The 17,636-nt window shown below is 52.1% G+C and overlaps 1 protein-coding gene across 2 annotated transcripts; it reads right to left on the bottom strand.

Moving 5' to 3' along the window:
• Positions 1-1,914: 1,914 nt before the first annotated feature.
• On the bottom strand, positions 1,915-9,233 carry BARHL2 (BarH like homeobox 2). Of its 2 annotated transcripts, XM_081055521.1 has the most exons (4): positions 8,700-9,233; positions 6,890-7,574; positions 4,770-4,995; positions 1,915-2,996 (listed from the first exon to the last, which is right to left on the bottom strand). In XM_081055521.1, exons 2-4 carry the CDS (start codon positions 7,512-7,514, stop codon positions 2,684-2,686), a joined length of 1,164 nt encoding a protein of 387 aa, XP_080911647.1. In that variant the 5' UTR covers positions 7,515-7,574; positions 8,700-9,233; the 3' UTR covers positions 1,915-2,683. The 2 variants fall into 2 exon arrangements, with proteins under 2 accessions (XP_080911647.1, XP_080911646.1); XM_081055520.1 differs by lacking the exon at positions 8,700-9,233 and having other exon boundaries at positions 6,890-8,224.
• Between the last annotated feature and the right edge of the window lie 8,403 nt (positions 9,234-17,636).

The raw sequence follows: 17,636 nt of genomic DNA, 5'->3' as shown, positions 1-17,636 counted from the left end.
AAAGCAAATTTGGGAAGACTCTGGTGGATATAGAATAATTGCTAGCAGCAATGGAATGAGGTTAATTAAGAAACCGTGGTCGCTGTAGACATGGTGCTCCCCCCTGCATTATCCATCTGTGGAGTCCAAGTTCAGCCTTGAGAGTGAAGGGGCAGCAGGCAGGCCCCTCAGCACAGTGGCTGGTGAGCGGCTGGAGGGCTATTGGGAGCAAATGGGTGCAATGGCCTTGTTTGTGTTTGTAGGTTTGTTTATGTGTTTTTCCCAACTGGACCTGATGTCATTCTTTGTAAGGAACTTGAGATGTGTGAACTCCAGTGATTTCCCAGTTCCCACTTGTGCTGATGCTGACCAACCCTGGGGCCAGTGCAGACAGAAGTTGTAGTACTCCCACGCCTTGGAAAGTGCGTTTTTAGGCCCACGCAGACCACTTTCGAACTATTTAAACTTGACTATAAAACCCAGCAGCAGCTAAGATGGAACAAGGATTGTCTGCTGAGTGCCCTGGCATTAAGCATTCCCACTAGTGGCTCCCAATTTCCAGCCCAGCCCAGTTGCCTGAGTTTGCCCTAGCTGGAGTGGGAAGGAGAAGGGCCAGACCAGAGCCTTTTGTGAGAATCAAAGACCAAGACCATTTTTAAAGCAAATTGATAAACTGGATAAAAATCTGCAAACCACTTCCTAATTAGCAAAGGACTGAGCAAGGCGCCCCAGGCAATGTCCTCTCGGATTTTCCTTCTTTCTTCCCTTCTTTCCCACTCCTCCCCAACACACACTTCCCACAGCACTCCCCATTGTAAAAAATACTTTTAACTCTAATAAGGTTCAAACATCAGAGAAAGTTGGAGGGTGGGTCTGGATGTGTTTCAACTGTGCCCTACCTCTTTGACACTGTATTAGAGCAGGGGAGAGGACAGAGATATGAGGATACCCAGATGCAGGACCTGACTCTCTGGCTCCTGGGGAAGTGACCTAGGGGCTAGAGAACGTGAGAGCAGCCTCAGAACTACCCCACCCCCATTCAGTTGTTCCCACATATAGTCCCGAGCGCTGAGTGGGGTGGTGGGGGGCATGCCTGAGCAGAAATCGGGCCCTGGCTGAGGTACTACGAGTATTTACACACCCATTCACTCACACACTTACAGCAGGCGTGGGGCCTCCTCCACCCTCAGGGCAGGTTCTTTCATTCTGTGGTCCCCACCCATCCAGAGATTCGGATAAAAAGCTTGGCACGCTTGTCTTGGCCAGAGTTGTATGTCCGCTCCAGGCATCCCAGCCCAGCAAACTCCCTAGGACCAGAGGATCAGCGCCGGGCAGGGGGCTGGATGCCCTCCGGGGAATGAGCAGGCAAGGATCAAAGCCGGGAAGAGGGCTTGTGAGCCCGGCCTCTCCGAGTCCCCGGGGCGCCCTAATTGCGCGCCCTGCCGTGTCCCGCTCGCAGGCTGTCCCGCCGCCCGGGCGCCCGGCCGCGGGCTGCCGAACAGCTGCGAGGCCCGCGGAGCGTCCGCCCGCCAGCCCGGTGCTCCGGGACCCTCGCAGCCCCGGAAGGAGCCCTAGGAGGAGGAGGAGGGACGGGCAGACCCCGTTCAGCTGGGGCTGCCAGGCAGGCCCGGGCAGCAGGGGAAGTTGCCCGCTCAATTAGCCAGCACCAACAGCCTACAAGCAGATTTTCTCCCGGAGCCTCGTCGGCTGCTCTGAAATCATCCGCTTACAAAGAAAGGAATCCACACACATCAAATAACGGCTTGGAAGAGACCAGGATGAAAAATGGAGCTGTTTTTACACAAGTCAACCCAACGTCTTAACAGATTTGATAAATTCCTAATATTCCGAGAAGGACTTGTTTTCTAAACCAACTCTGGCATTTCACCATAGTACATTCTGCTTTAGTGAAATCAGCTCCCTTGGATTTCATCACTTGTTAAAAAAAGATAAACTTTATTTTTGTAATTTTCAATCACAAAAAAATCTATATTTTTGTCTAAGCATTTATTTTACTGAATCAAAAAGACATGAAAAAGAAAAATCATGTTTTACTAACGTATATAAGTGACTCTTTTTGGACAACATATAATAAATATGATATATCACTTATCACTCAGTCTTTCAAATGTACATTTTTGTTTCATATTATGGAGCATGCCACTTTTCCAAAAGAAAAAAGGTCATGAGAAATCAGTGCAAAGTTCTCAGTTAGCCTCCTCTTTTCTCTGGGGCAGACGGAATGTCCACAGCAACGCCCTCTGCCTCGGAATTTGAGGCTGTCCGTCCACCTACAGTTCTCAGCCTGGGCAGTTTCCTCTCTGTGCCCTTCTTTCTTCCCTTCTTACCCCTCCCCCCCACCCTCCCTCCTGCTTGTCCCTAAAGTCATTTTTAAAAAGAACTTCAGGTTTTGTTTTTGTTGATGTTTTCACTTACTGGTCGCACTTTGTGTGGGGTCAGCATTTTCGCCAGTCACACTGCTGTAGGGGAGCTTTCCAGCCCTGTCTCTGGGGGTGGGGAGATGGAGAACAGAGGGCTGGCTCCTCTTTGGGGGCCCCCGCCCACTGGTGAGTGTCTTCCTCTCACTTCTCCGCTTCCCGGTAGGCTGCGAGGGAGGCCTGTAGGCCTGATACGGGGAGAGGAGGGGCCGAAGGCCGGGTAGGGGAGGGGACGGGGGAGGGACTGCAGCGCCCTTGTTCGTTCTTCACCGGGGGTGCGGGGTGCCTGGAAGGGGGTTGGACAAGGGATTGATGGCCGGCTGTCCCCCGGGCCCCAGACCGTGGATGAGCACACGGGGCACCAGGGGCCGCTGCAGCTGGGGATGGGGTGCGGGAGGAGTCCGGTACATGCTGCTGTACATGGCGGCTGCAGCCGCCGCGGCGGTAGTGCTGTCCATGCTGCCCAACAGGCTTGGGTGGTAGAAATAAGGCGACGGAAACATTCTCTGCAGTGCCGAGTAGTTCCCCGCTTCGGCCAGCAGTTCCAGGCCCACCGCGGTCTGCCGCTTCCACTTGGTCCTGGAAAAGGGCGGGCATGCAGCGCCCGGCAGCTGTGGGCACGATCCAGACCCCAAGGCCCCTTCTCTCGCCCTCTCCCGCCGTCTGGTTCTGGGGGACCGGGCCTGAGAGAGCTCTGAGAACCAGCAATGAACTACATCTTCTGGTCCCCCGCCCCACCCTCTTGCTCAGAGAATGACGGACCGGGAATCCAAGTCCACTTCGTAAATTACACCTTCAATGTCTGAGACATTCCTAAATGAAATTCTACAAGCTTTGCTGCCTTTTCCTGATCCTCTGCTCTGCTGTTGCCCCGCTTATAGTTTAACTACTTCCTAAAACTTTCCTGAAGGCCAACTTGGACCATGCTTTCTATAGGCGGTCTTTTCCTTCCTCCTCTAATTCCCTAACCCGAGTAAGTGGCTCCCCAACAATCCCAAAGTGTCTGCTCTCTGCCCCTCCCCCTATCCTCCAGGCTGAGTGAGAAGAAACGGTAAACAAAGGGACACAGAGACTCCTGGGCCTTGGACCCTGGGGTCCCCAGGGCTGTGGAGACACATCTCTCTCATCAGCCTGACAGGATCTTACAGCAGGCAGGGGGCTTAGGACGAGGAAAGCAACCAGGTTTGGAAACGGAATTCGTTTGAGGGAGGGCTCTCCCAAAGGGACAGTACCTCGGGGCCATTCTGGGAGGGGAAAAATGCATTTCAAGATATTTTCTCCTCTGGGAGAGAATAACAATTAAAATCTGTGATCAGCTTTCCTCTGTCTCCTCCCTCCCCCACCGCATCCCTGCTAAGAAGATGAGGCGAGCAGCCCTTTGCTCAAATGCCTCACGAAGGAACTCAGGGCCGGTGGGCTGTCCATACCCAGCAGCTCCAGCCAAATTAATAAACATGTCGCCCATTTTAAATTGGCTACAAATGACACTAATGTTTTCCGACAGAATTAGGGTGGCTGAAACCGTATGTAATGAGACAGAAAATTATGGTAAAGATGACAACTGGATGGGCATTTCCAACCGCATTTATGAACGATTAGAACACAAACGAGAGAAAAGGAGGGGGAGAGAAAATTGAGACAAGGGAGACAACCAGCAGGCTTGAAAACAGCATAACCTCAGCCTCAGGTTGCTCCGGTTCGCCCTACAGTTCAGGGGCCTGTGAGCTGCCAGCCTCTTTCCTAATTTCTTTTCATGGGAAGAAGTGGTTCCTGGTGGACTCTGAGGCAGCCAGTACAGGGGACAGACGCCCAGTCCGGACTCCTGGCCAGTTGCCAGATTCTCCTACCTGCGGCTACCTACCCCAACTCCCTGGCCGCCTCACAGGCCACGGCAAGGACATTTAGCTGGGGCGGTGTGGCAGCTCTTCTGGGACGGAAATGGCAAGGCTGTGTGGCCAGCTATAGACATTTGGAACCAGCCTGGGGCAGCCCCAAAGGGTGTGCGGAGCAGGCTCTATGGACCTGAGTGTCAACTGCACAAATGTCTCAATTTGAGAAGGTGTGGCTTGATTGATTTGGGGGTAAAGTGGGGGAATTCCAGCCACTCAGGTTTGAGAGGGAAGGGAGTACATGTGAAGACATTTAGAAATGCAAAATTCCCTAAACTCCAGCTGCGCATAGGACCGTTCTCACCTTGAGGCTAATCCCTGCTCCAGCTTAAAAGGCCCCAAGTGCCCACTCTGGGCCCTCCAAGTCCCTGGAGTCTCCCAAAGCCAGGCGGGAAAAAGATTGGTGCTGTGGTCGTGACTGGGATGGCCAGACACATTTGCTCCCCAACACAAACTCCCTTACCTGCGGTTCTGGTACCAGGTCTTGACCTGGGTGTCTGTGAGGTTGAGCGCAGCTGCCAGGTCCATGCGGTCCTGCACACTCAGGTACTTCTGCCGCTCAAAGCTACGTTCCAGTTGATTGAGTTGGTGGTCAGAGAAGGCCGTCCTGGCTTTGCGAGGCTTTTTGGCTCTCACAGGGGGACTCTCTCGGCTACTCGTAATCTCCCGGTCTCCTTCCTCCTTTGTTCCTATGATAGAAAGCCAGACATGGCTTAGTAAAGTAGCCTGGAATAGGGAAGGGTGGAGTGTCCTCCAGGCACACACTTCCAAATTCCCAAGCCAGCCTCTGGTTTCTGAGGACTATACTTTGCCACCCTCCTCATACACATACTTGGACCTTAGCCAGTACCAAGGAAGAGGACCAATTTCTGGCTGGGAGTGTGTGGAGGCTTGTGCAGAGCTCCTGGAAGGGTTCTAAAAGGGGATCTGATCTCACCATCTTTGAAAGTTAAAAAGAAAAAAAAAACTTTACAATAAAAGGTCTTTTTGTTATTGTTTCTTTGACTGGGAGGAGAGAGTCTGTCTCTTTCCTTTATTGTTTTCACCAAGACTTCTTTTTTCTGATTTGGTACTTTTCAAAAGGTCTTTTTTTTTTCTTTTTTTTTTTGAGGAGGAGCAGGCACCTTTTTCATTTTACTTTTTCTGTTTACTCAAAAGTTACAGGCATATTTTTTCCGTTTTCAGGTGCACGTGGGAAATGTTAGAATCAAGCCCTCTGCAGCTGCTTGCACCAGGTCTTTTTAAGCTTCAGAAAAAATATGTCTCCCAGACACCGAGCTGAGCTCAAAAATCACTGAGCCCATTCAGGTGACAGCCCGGAGATTTCCGGATTCTATTTGTCAACTTTGGTTTTTTACTGAAATGCTGGGAAATCGATATGTCAATCCCTCTCTGTTTGTACCCGTTTTTGCTGTGCTCCTTGATCTTCCCTGCAGGAAGAACAATAATCTCTCTAATTGACCCACTGGGGAGGTTGGTGCACAAAAAATCGCCAGACCAGACTGTACATCTGTTTTGGGCACTATTATGCTAATGCTATAATAGTAAAATGAGGAGCTAATATCCTACCTTCCAGACAGTCAGCACACATCTTTCCCAGAGATGGCAAAGATTAATAATGATGATGATGATGATGATGATGATGATGATGGTGATGATGATAAACTCATTAGTAAAGGAAAAAAAGAACTCTCGTGGTTTGTTAAAAACTCTTTTCCTATAAAGACCAGAACACTTATGAAATTGTCAGGAAAAAATGAAAAAAGGGAGTTGAAGGGCAATTTCAATTGCCATCTTAACGAGTTGACAAAAATAGATAAATTCAATTCCATAAAATTTTGCTTTCATAGGTGTTAAATTCCAAATATTGCTAGGAGCCAAAAATCTTACTAAAATGCAGATAGTCAACTGGGGCCACTGGGGTAAGAAGGGTGTTTTAAAAATAATGAAAAACTGATTATAAATTTTTACCTTGTGGGTTGCCCTATATTAATCATGGTCTAATTAAAAATAGTTTCTCTGTTAATCAACTTGTAAATTTTTTTCTTCCAAGTTTTCCTTCATTAAATCTGATAATTTCTATGACGGTGTTTAGAAAATACGGTGTGGGGGGGGGCAGGGATGGATGAAATAATTTGCATTACAGAATAAACATCACGTTGTGATCACACCTCAAGACACCAAGCTAGCTAATCCTGTTTCTTTCTCCCACCTCCCCCATTCCCACTCCCAAGGTTCGGCTCGAAAAATCTCAAGTCCTTCGCTTTTATCAGCGAAAGTATTTCCCGTTAGATCCCCTCCGCCACGGCCCCCTTCCTGATAAATTAAAATTAAGAAAAACAAAGAAAGGAAGTGGATGGAGGTGAGGCTGGAGAGGTAGAAACGTTAACAATAAACAGAACTTCAGACGAGTCCCCAAATCGCCCGGGCAGGCCTCCCTCCCTCTTGCTGGTTGTGACTGTGGCACGAGCGCCTTCGAAGCTCCGGGAATAACGCCCATCAGAGGTTCGCGGAAGGCCGAAGGGAAGGTGGAGCCGGCAGGAAAAGCCAGGCCGCTGAGGGAGCTGAGGCGGCGCGACTCACCGTGGCATTTGATGTCGCCCTGGGAATCTTCCCGCTTGTCGAGTTTGGTTTTGCTGTCCTCCTGCTCCAGCTTTGGCCTGAAGCTCTCGTGTGCCGCGTTGCTCTCCTGCTTCGGGGTGTGGTGCGGGGAGGAGACGCTGGTGCTGTAGGGCGCACACGCAGCCAGAGGTTTGCTGTCGCCCAGGATGTCCTTAATTAAAAAAGAAGAGGTGGAAGTCCTGGGGGCCGAGGCGGCGGAGCCCAGCTGCTGGGCGGGCGGCTGCTGCGGCGGTGGCGGCGGCAGCTGCTGCGGGGGCGAAGGCTGCAAACTTTGCGTGGGGGCCGCGGCCGGCGGCGGCGGCGGCTGCTGGCCGTGGTGGAGGTGGTGGTGATGCTGGGGTCCGTCTGCTACCAGGTGCGGCTCCGGGGCCTCCATCGTGACCGAGATGGGAGACGAAGGCGCCGTTCCTACGGTATCAATCTCCGAACAGGGAGACGGGGTGGCCTGACTCCTAAAATCCGCGGTCCTCGCCTCGCCCAGCGGGCGGAAATCTCCATTCATCATGCCGGGGCTGCCCGAACTAGCACTGGACAAAATCGTGTCTATTCCAAAACTCGACCCGCTGGCCCCTTCCATTGTTGTCATTTCTACATGAGGTCCACGCCACTCCGCCGCTCAGCAGCCGCCGGGACCAAGCAAAGGAAGCTATCGGTCGTAAAACAAAATAAATACTAGACAACGTTGTCGCCGCGTAAAACAAAAAGTGGGGCGGAGGGGGAAGGAAGGATAATTGGGGGGTAGCGATCAGTGGGCAGTTTCGACACTTTTTTTTTTTTCCTATTGCAAAAAGCAGGGGTGGGGAGAAGGGAACCCAAGGGGGGGAGTTACAAAAATTGTCGAGGAAGCACGGAGCCTGAGCTGCAGGAACGGCCGCGCACGTGGGGCGGCGGGGGCGGCGCAGGGGACCCCGGCGAAGGCGCAGGCGGCGGGAGGTGACCCCAAAGCCCCCGCTACTGCCTGTGCCGCCGCCACCCGGGTCTGCCCACAGCCTGGCACCAGGCGGCAGCGGCGGCAGCGGACGCGGCAGGTGCAGCGACCGGGAAGCCCAGGCGGCTGCGCACCCTCGGAGCTCCCCGCCGGCTCCCCGAGGTGGCTGCGGCGCGTGCCTCGGCTGCCCCGGAGCCGAGTTTCTGAACTTTCTTGGAAAGTTGTGGAGCAGACACCGCCGCAGTGGTCGCAGCAACACTAGGAGGAGGAGGAGGAGGAAGAGGACAGGGAGGCAAAGGAGCAGGCGCAGGCGGAGGAGGCGGCGGAGCAGTGGAGCCGCGCGACTCCGGCCGCAGCCCGGCGCGTTCGCTTGTAATCCGGCAGCCGGCGGGCGGCGCCGACCCCCTCCCGTGACGTCACGGCCACTGCCGCCGCTCCCGGCGCCGCGTCGGGCCCGCGCCCCTGCAGCCGAGGCCGCGCGCCCGGCCCCGCGTCCCCATTGGCCGCGCCCGCCAGAGCGAACGACGCAGACGTGCCAGGAGCCAATGGGCTCGCGGCTCGCGAGTCGGTCCGCGAGCGCGGCTCCCGCCGGCTGCTCTTTTGAGAACCCGCACCTCCCTTTGCCTGGAGCTCAAAGCCGAGCACCTAGCCCTGCAGTGGTCCCGGTGTCCACAGGCACGCGGGAGGGCAGCAGGAGAGAGGGGCAGAGAGCAGAGGGAGACTAGAGAAGGCAACCCAAAGGGGAAAAAGAGAGAGAATAGTAACGATTGGCCCGTTTTATTAAGAAATCGGAAGAGGGAAGGGGACAAGGACGAGAAGGGAGAAGCAGTCCGGCTGGCTTACCTTTAGACTCCAGCGCGGCCGCCTCCTAGCATCCCCAAACGTGCGCTTGAATAGTCGGCGTACACTGAAAGCAGAGCAAGGGGATCCCTGAAGGAACCCACCGGACAGTGTGTAACTCCAGCAGCCGGAGCTCCGGGTGCGCGGGCGGGCTCGGAGGGCTGCTGTCTCTGTCCCCAAAGAGCCCGGGCTTCTGCGCTCCGGCCCAGCCAGGAGTCGTGTCCCTGAAGGGCGGTGGAGCGGGGTCCGCCTCGTCCGGCACTCTCGGGAGGAGGGGGGGAAGGGGCCTGCTGCTCAAAACCCGGCTAGTCACCAGTCAGAGCCCGTGCTGGAAGAAATGCCGGGACAGACATTTCTCCCGAGCGGGGGAAATAAAACCCCGAGGCGTTCGGTAGTGGCGAGGGCAGCCGCGGTCCCCTGCGGCGTCGTGCTGGCTTGGGGCTCGGGGACTTGGGTGTTGGCCCGCAGTGCGTATTCTGTCTCGCCACCAGCCAGCTTTCAATCTCTCTGTCTCTCTCTCTCTCCCTTCCTCCCTCCCTCCCTCCTTCCCTCCCTCCTTTGCGCCCTCTTTCCGGCCACTTATTTGGAAAGGAAATAGTCACTGTGGAGCCACTGGGGGACCTGGAGCGTGGTATCCCTGTGACGCCTCGTCGCAGGGGATCAACGTGCATCATTTTCTCTAGGACGTCTCCCACCTGTCTCTTGTTGAATGTCAGAGTAATGGGAAGTGCCAGTGACAAGACGGCGTATTACTCCTGATGAAGTGCCGTGTCAACATAATTAGCAGAGTAATTATAAGGTGCTAATGAATGATTCAAAGTTCTTTGAGTTACATTTTACTCCAAATTACCATTTGAAGAACCCTACGAATCTGAGTGGCTGGCACGCCTTCCGTGACTAAGTACAGAATGCGGGTAGAAAACGGCCTTTAAAGTCTCCAAGGGCTGGGCCGAAATCTGAGGTTTAGGTGCGGTTCTGAAGGTCACATTCTGGGGAACAATCTTTTTTTTCTTTTGAAAAGAGGGGTGTGTGAGGGAGGCAAATGACCTCCTGGGACTAGATATTGCCTTTCTGTCGGAACTGGATCTGTGCCAGCCCTGGGTCCGGAACGGGGTAGGTGGGAGACTCATCCTCCCTGCCTTTTCCAGGGGAATTAGATGTGTTTAACGCAGAAAAGGCCCGCTCTGTTTCGAGGGTGTGTTGAGTTGTTTCTTATCTTCTTCGTGCGTTTTTTTTTCCCCGGGTCTGCTTCTGAGAACAGCGGAGAAAGGCAAGACCGAGGAGAGGTGGTGTACAATCCGGCCTTCTCTGGCTTTTCTTGGAAGGCGAGTGTAGTTTGGCGGAGGAGCCGGGGTTGGTGAGCCGAGGCGGGGACACGGTGCGAGCCGCAGGCAGAGGCCGGCCTGGGGGGGTGCAGGGAGACCCCCCGGAGCACCAGGTGGGGCCGCCGGCGGGGGTCGAGTCCGTCTGGGCCGGAATCCGCAGAAGGTCCGGGTGATGCCCAGAACTGGTTGGATCAGCCGCCTTTGGAGCGGGAACTGCGCGCTGGCCTCGCAGACCCTTCTGGGAGCCGGATGGCAGGGCCTCGGCCTTCCCAGTGGCGGGGATTTTAGAACTGTGGGCCCGGGGCTTAGAAGGGCAACTATCTTATCGAAGGCCGCAATGTCCCGCCAATAAGGCCAGGTGCTGCACAGCCTCGCGGCCTTGGCACCCAGCGCCCCTCCTACACTTGGCTTCTGTGGGAAGGGCGCTGGGGCTGCCCGAGACTAGAGGCGGACGCTACACGTTCTTCTCCCTTCACATATCAATTAAGGCTCTTCTCATTCTGACATCACCCACCAACTTCCCAAAGGAGGGGCGTTTCCTCCCAAACCTGGGGCTCCAACCCTCACTTCCCTCGCTGACTATTCTGGGTGGGAAGTGCGGAGGAGGGAAAACAAATTTAAGACCCAGAACTGACGCCACTGCACAAATCAATTATTCTCGACCTTGATAAATAATTCATTTAAGCCTGTTTTGTTTTGCTCCGACGCCTAAAATGACTCAAGACCTCAAAAGGCTGATCCCACACCTTGTGTTGGGCGGTTGGACAGAATTTTTTGCTTGGAATAATTCACAACATTACCAGGGGAGACCGAAATATGATCCTAAGAAAAAATGAAATCTAAAAAGGAAGGGAGAGAGGAAGGTGGAAGTGTTAGGCGAAGGGAAGTGTTCGTTTTATGAAAACTCTAAAGCAAAAAAACAGAAGTCCAGTAGATTCCACCTTGTGAATGTCTCAGGTCGTGTTTTCTTAAGAAAAGGTTAAGATCATAGAAGATTTCTTCGGGTGGGATGTTAGATCAGCTTTTGGAAGCAACAACTGTGAGGGTAAAATAGGACCTTGACTTTTATCAAGGCTTCTGTCGTTGGGTCTCTACCAGAGAGGAAATGCTCATAGTGGCCTGAAGATCCAAAACAGGGACTCAAAGACTACATCAGAAATTTAATGAAAAATTCTTCAGAGCTGGGGTTTTGTTTCTTAACTTTCCACAATTCTTTCTTCTCCAGACACATTTCTCTTTTGCCATTTTGCCATTTCTTTCCCTGATCATATATATATATATATATATATATATATATATATATATATATATATATGTATGTATATATATACATATATACATATGTATATATGTATATATATACATATATACATATGTATATATGGCCAAGAAGTTGTGCACTTTCTGGCAGAGCAAACATAATTAACTTTTCATTCTAAAAAATCAAAATTCAGAAATAGAACACGGTGCAGATTAATCACATTTTCAATTCCCATGTACGTATAGGAAAGGAGATGTAGTGACTGGATTTAATCTCAGATTTTCCCCTACTGGATTTAAAATACAAATAAATATAGTCCCTAAACTGAGGGACTATAAGTTTGAAAATGATCTTCCACTTTTGGGTCTTGTTTTCTTTAAAAAAGAGAAAGATGAAAGAAGAAAGAAAATTCTCTAATTTTGGGGAAATTTATAATTCTTGCATAGAAAGCAGTTATTTGCCAACCATGGACAATAGAGAACAAGTTTTCTTTCCCAGCTATGAAAGACACATCAATTGTGATTACCAAGGATGCTCCCTCCCCACCACAGAGAAAGTTTCAGACACTCATGTATTTTAACAAATTGTGTTCCTCAATATACTCTCCGACTCCCACTTTTACAACCATAATTGGGGGGTATGTTTAAACCGGAATCAGGTTTTAAAAAAACGGAGCTGATCTTTAAAGAGACGCATCTAAAATTTAGAATGAATTTAGAACAGGGTTTCTTCCTATATTTAATTTGAACGTTTCTAACGGTCCACATGATGACAATGACAACTGTCGGGAGTGAGGTGCAAAGGCGCTTCAGTCCACTGGGCGGCGCCAAGAGCCCCGAACCATGAGAGCCAGCTATTGTTTCTTTCAATAAAAGATGCAAGATACGCAAATGAGCTTTCCCCCTTCTAAAGCTGACTCCCTGACGGTGGTGTGACCTCTCGCCATTTTAAAGCGACAGAAACGTTGGACGTTTTCTTTCTTTTTTCCCCTCAGCCTATCAATATATTTCCAACTGCTTAAGGACTTGATGTATATTTGCTTAGAAAAAATAATGTAATAAAGAGAAAGACATGAATATATTGAAATTGAGTACCTGGACGGGTCTGAAACCGGAGGGTGAAGATTGGGAACAGAGGGAGAAAGGTAAAGTGGAAGAAAAAAAATAAGGTTAACTGAAAACTTTTAAACAGAACAGCAGGTTAAAATGATAGTCTATATAATTACTAATTGTCCTAGGGGAGTAAAGGTTTTGAGAGATCGTTCTGGTATCATAATAAAATTTGTGAGAGCTATAAGTTTCACAACAACTTTAAAGATCAGCAGTTGAGAAGTGACTTATGAAAGTGGCTCTCCCTTGGGATTTGGAAGTATGTTGCGCCTGAGCAATTAGCAGGAAGGCAAGTAGAGATATAAAGAAATGAACTCTGGAAGAGGGAGTTTTAGTCTCATCTTGCCACTTTCCAATGTTCCTGAACAAGGCACTTAACCTTTTCCATCACAAACTTCCTTCTCTATTGAAGGGGAAAATCCTTGCCTAGAATGGGGTGATTGTGGTGACCAAATAAGATGTTCTATGTAGAAGTTCTTTACAAAATGTGAAGCAAGAATTTGACAAGTCAACAAGGCAGAACTGGCAATTGTTTCTGGTGATAGATACCATACAGTAGCCTTTTTTAAAATATATTTTTACCTTCCCTCACTCGTTTTGTTCAATCGCTCAGGCAATAAACATTACTGAATGTGCATTCTGTGCCAGGTGCTTGAGAATGGGACATTACCCCTCCTCAGAGAGTTAACAAGAGCTAGAACATGGCGGGAATTGTCATAAATGCCACCAGGTCAACATGAATCTGCTACAGTGGAGATGCAGAAGAGAGTGGGGGTCCTACCTTGGGAGGAGTAGGGTTAACAGAAAGGCTTCTTGAAGGAAATGAAGTGTGTGTTCAGTCAAGAAAGAAACGGGGTGTGTCCCAAGTAGAGGGATGTGTGGAGGGATTTATTTGGTAGCTAGGAGGACTAATGGCGCAAAAATGTCGACACTGTCGTCCAAACTTTTAACTTCCTGACTGTGGGGCTGGGCTGCAATCCGTGGGGGTGTATTGGCTCCAGGGACCTCTCCTGAGTGTTGCAGGAAGGTACAAAATACTGTTGGAGTTCCTTGGTGGAAGCAGGAACTGCCTGCACATGTCTACAGACCTCAGCAGCAGAATTTTACGGCAGGTTTAGTTTGATCCCAAGAAATGGTCCAGCCCCCTCAAACCAAGACTGTAACTGCTCTGCCCCACCCATACTCCCGCTTCCTTTCTTCTTTCTAGAGTTACGAATTTGAAGGGAGAAAGACGTCTCCTTTCGAGTCAGGGGTGAAGATAGAGAAGACCACACAGTGGAAGCAGTTAGAGAAGAGTCTAAGGGGAACATGGGGAGAGATTTTATTTCACCCTCCCTCAACTGAATCATTGTCCCCTGAAGACTGGCCCCTGGAGAAACGAAAGGGCCCCCGTGTGACATCGCCACCTCCTGCTTTAACGAGAACTCTGAAGCCTCTAAGGCTCAGGAACAGAGTTGAGTTTTCTATCCACTCCTGAGGTTAAGAGGGAGTGGAGGGGCCCAGGCGGGGGAGAAACGAAAGCCTCAGAGAGCTGGAAGATGCCAATCAGGGAAGGGGAAATTCATTTGCGATGTTAATTAACAAGCGTCTAATTAAAACGGCACTTTGAGCGCTAATCAATCGCCTTATTAAGTTAGAGCCATCACTGGAACAAATTGAAAGCTCCCCGCCCCGGCTCCTGCCTCCGGTGCGGGCGGGGTTGGGTTCTCAGACCCAGTGCGGGGTCTGGGGGGCCGTCTCTTTCAGCTCTGGCAGCCTCTCAGGGGTCTACAAAATCCTCCAACAGCACCGGGGTTCGCCCTTGCGGAACCGCCCGCCCTTGCCCTGATGAACTGGACGCGAGTCTAGGAGACGATTTCTAATCCAGACGCACCCGGCACAGGAGAGGTTCTGTCGGGGAACAACCGGATCAGCTAACATGGACTTTGCTTCTCGAATGAGCGCCGCGTAACGAGCGGGGATGCGAACTAAGGGCTGCAGGCAGGCGGAGATGTGGGGAGTGGGGTGGGGGAGCAATTCAGCCCAAGAGGGGGAGCTCTCCGGCCCGGCCACGCATTTCCACTTCCCGAGACAAAGCGATAGCCTCACTTTGAAAATTCTTTTTAGGCCCTGGCTCAGGTCCAGCCCAGCAAGAAAGAGCTGGTCCGCCTTCAGGATAGGGTAGCCAGCCTCCTCGGCTCTGTCTCCTGGGGCTCCATGAGAACGGCATGGGTGCGCGGAGGGAAGAGGGGACGGGTGTCCTGAACGTCCGAGACGCGGGCAAACCAACGCCCGCTCTACGTGCTCCCACCCAGCCCAGTGACGTTTCTCTCTGCCTTTGGTCATCCAAACTAGCTAAGAGAATTAAGATTTCGAATCTTTATTTTGAGGAGCCTTCTGCATTTCCTAATTGCCTGCTTTTCACCAAATTCTCAAGGGAGACGTATTTGGCAAGGAGAGGGGACTGTGAATTTAAATGCTAATTAAGTGGGCCCTTGTTAAGGCAGAACACATCCAACGCGCACATAGCCACATTCCTGGGGTGTGCAGTAAAGCGCAGTAAAGAGGGACCCCAGCAGACCCCTTTATAGTTTGGTTTTTACAGAAAAAGAGGACGCCATTGGAAGGAGGGGTTGCGTGGTGGGTGATATGTGGCGTTGCCCAGGGTGTGGTTCACGTGTCTGCGATGACACAGGTATGTCCAGAGCTAGCTTGTGGTCTCGCCTTCCCGGAGGTGCAGCAGACCGCATCTGCTGGGGGGTCCGAGCATGCTGGGGGGGCCCGGGAGAACCCAAAGAACGGCTCCCACGTGCAAAGTTCAAAAGCATTAATATTTTCATCATATTATCATTATTCAATATAATAATATTTGCTCGGTTAGCGGCACTAATTAGGCCACATTAAAACTGTAGTGTCTCCCTAATGGTACGTAATGTGCCCACACGCACATTTTTCTCTCTAAGGATGGGAGGCTCTTGGCTGACAGGAAGAGGAGACAGGCAGTGGGATGGACTGGGGTGTGACACCCCCTAACACACACACACGGCTAGGTATCTGCCGGGTGAGGTCCGCGGTCTCTACGCGGTCGATGAGACCCTCCGCTGAGCACTTGGCCCTGCTCCCAGCACCCTGGAAGCCTCCTCCGGCGCCCTGGCGCTTTGAACTCGGCGGATTGATTTGGTTACCCTTCCCCCTTTTGTGTGTGTGCCTTCAATTGGTTTTTAAGATTTGGGAGGGCCGTTGTCAAAGAATTAAAATATTCTTAACTGGAGCCCCTTGGCCGAGAACTGGAGGTCCCGCCTCTTAGCGCGGGGCTTTTAGGACCCCCTTTTCAATGGGATTTCCTTTCCGAGATTCGAGGGTGGGAGTGGAAAAGAAGCATCCGCAGACCAGCTCCGGTCTGGGTGTTTTTCCTGTGGCTGGTGCCAGCGGTCGGCCCGGCGTCCTACAGCCCTAGGTGAGCTGGCTGTTACGCTCCGAGGCAGTGCCCCTCCCGCGGGTGCTGCGGCCAGATCACTCTAAATATGTAATATATTTGTAACGCGCGCCGAGGTGTGATGTGTGTTCCGGACCCGGGGTGGGGGAGGTTGAAGCCGGATTGGGTGGGGAGCGGCACAGAACTCACCTTGTACTGCGCAGTTTAACAATCGGAACATTCCTTTATTAAAAACTGCCGCGTGACATTTACACTGAGCCACCAGCCTCTGCCTCTAATCCGGGCGAAAATGCATTGTATCGCCGAATGGTGGCTTTGGCGTGAGGGGACGCTGCTGTCCGCGGCCAGGCCCCTCAGCTGCAGTCCCGCAAGGCCCCGACCCCACCCCCACCCCCACCCCCGGGGGAGGCGAGGTACTGCCCACCGGGCCGGGCTCCTAGGTGTGACAGGCACCGGGTCTCTTGCTCCCACCCCAGCCAGCAGCCCGCCTCTGCTTGTTACGAGTACCGCGTCCTAGCTTCTCGTCCTTTCCTTTGCCCACAAAGAAGTAAACTTTCTAACCCCCTCCCCCCATACCCGATCGTTTAGAGCTGCTGTTTTCCTTTTTGTCAGATTCCCCCTCCCCGATCAGTCTGAGTACACGATCAGAACTGCTCAGAGAGCAGGAAGCACATTGATTTCAGCTTGTTCTGTCCACAGACAGGCCCTGACAAGGTTGTTAGAACAGTCGGAGAGGTCTATACAATCACTTAATTACCAAAACTGTCAGTCAGGCGGGACGCGGGTCCGCGGCCGGGGCTGCGCCGGGCATTCCAGCACTGGGCCGCGCTCGTGATTGATCGGTGCTGATAGCATCGCAAAATAATTACGGCGAATTTTCTGATGTGTGATTTTATCCCAAGTTCATGCTTCAGAGAGGTAATCAGAGGATGAGAAGGGTCATTGCCATTTCGGATTACCTGGAGTCGGCGAGAAAGGGTAAAACAGAAGGGGGAACGGCTCAGAGAAACCGGGAGAGCGAAGAGAGAGAGAGGGAAGAAAAGAAGAAAGAGAGCGAGTTATGGATTGCTGGAGGGACTGCAAGCAATTCGTCAAACTGTGCAAGTGATTTCCTTCAAAGGCAGCATATGGCAGATTGATTTTGTCCAACGTCGGTTTAGCCACATTTAAAATGATCCAGCGGTTATTACTGCGATTGGCTTAGGAGCTGACAGGGAGTTGCAGGCGCGAGGAGTATAGATTCTGTGTACCGGAGACGTGTTCGTAACTGCTGTCAAGTACAGTTAAGTAAATATCATTAGGAAAGAGCTCCGTTAAGAGAAATGCCAATCCAATAAATATGGTTTTCCTCCCCGCCCTTCGCATGGCTGCCTGCGCCTCCTCCAGAGGTTCTCCCTCCTGCTCTTTCGCTGCTCGGGTCAGACCTCGCGGGCAGGACGTTGATTCCCGCAACCCTCGGGGCCCGGGGCCCCTCCTAAGGCAGCAGATGACAGGCGGGGGGCCGGACAGGAAGGCGCTGGGAGCGCGGCCTCTGCCCCGCGACTCAGAGACAGGGAAAGGCTGCAGGTTGATGGGGGCGGCCAGTAAGACGTACTCTGCGCCCCCGCCAAACCCGCCATCCTTCAGAGAGTGCTGCGGGCCTCGGATCCAGGCTGGTGTCTTCACCTCCTGGAGACCAAAGGGCGGCCACGGGACCACGCCCAGCTCCGGGCGCTGCCCTTGTGAGCTTTCCTCCAGCGCCCGGGTCTTGACGCGCTTCCTATCGGGAACCAGACGGGTGACTCCGGCTCAGGCCCCTGGGCAGCCCTGGCCTCTTAGGCTTTGCAGGGA

The sequence above is a fragment of the Rhinolophus hipposideros genome (genome assembly GCF_964194185.1).
Source record: "Rhinolophus hipposideros genome assembly, chromosome: 8".
Taxonomy (NCBI): Eukaryota; Metazoa; Chordata; class Mammalia; order Chiroptera; family Rhinolophidae; genus Rhinolophus; species Rhinolophus hipposideros.
The sequence above is the reverse complement of the archived record's forward strand: the minus strand, read 5'-3'. Positions and strand labels throughout refer to the sequence as shown.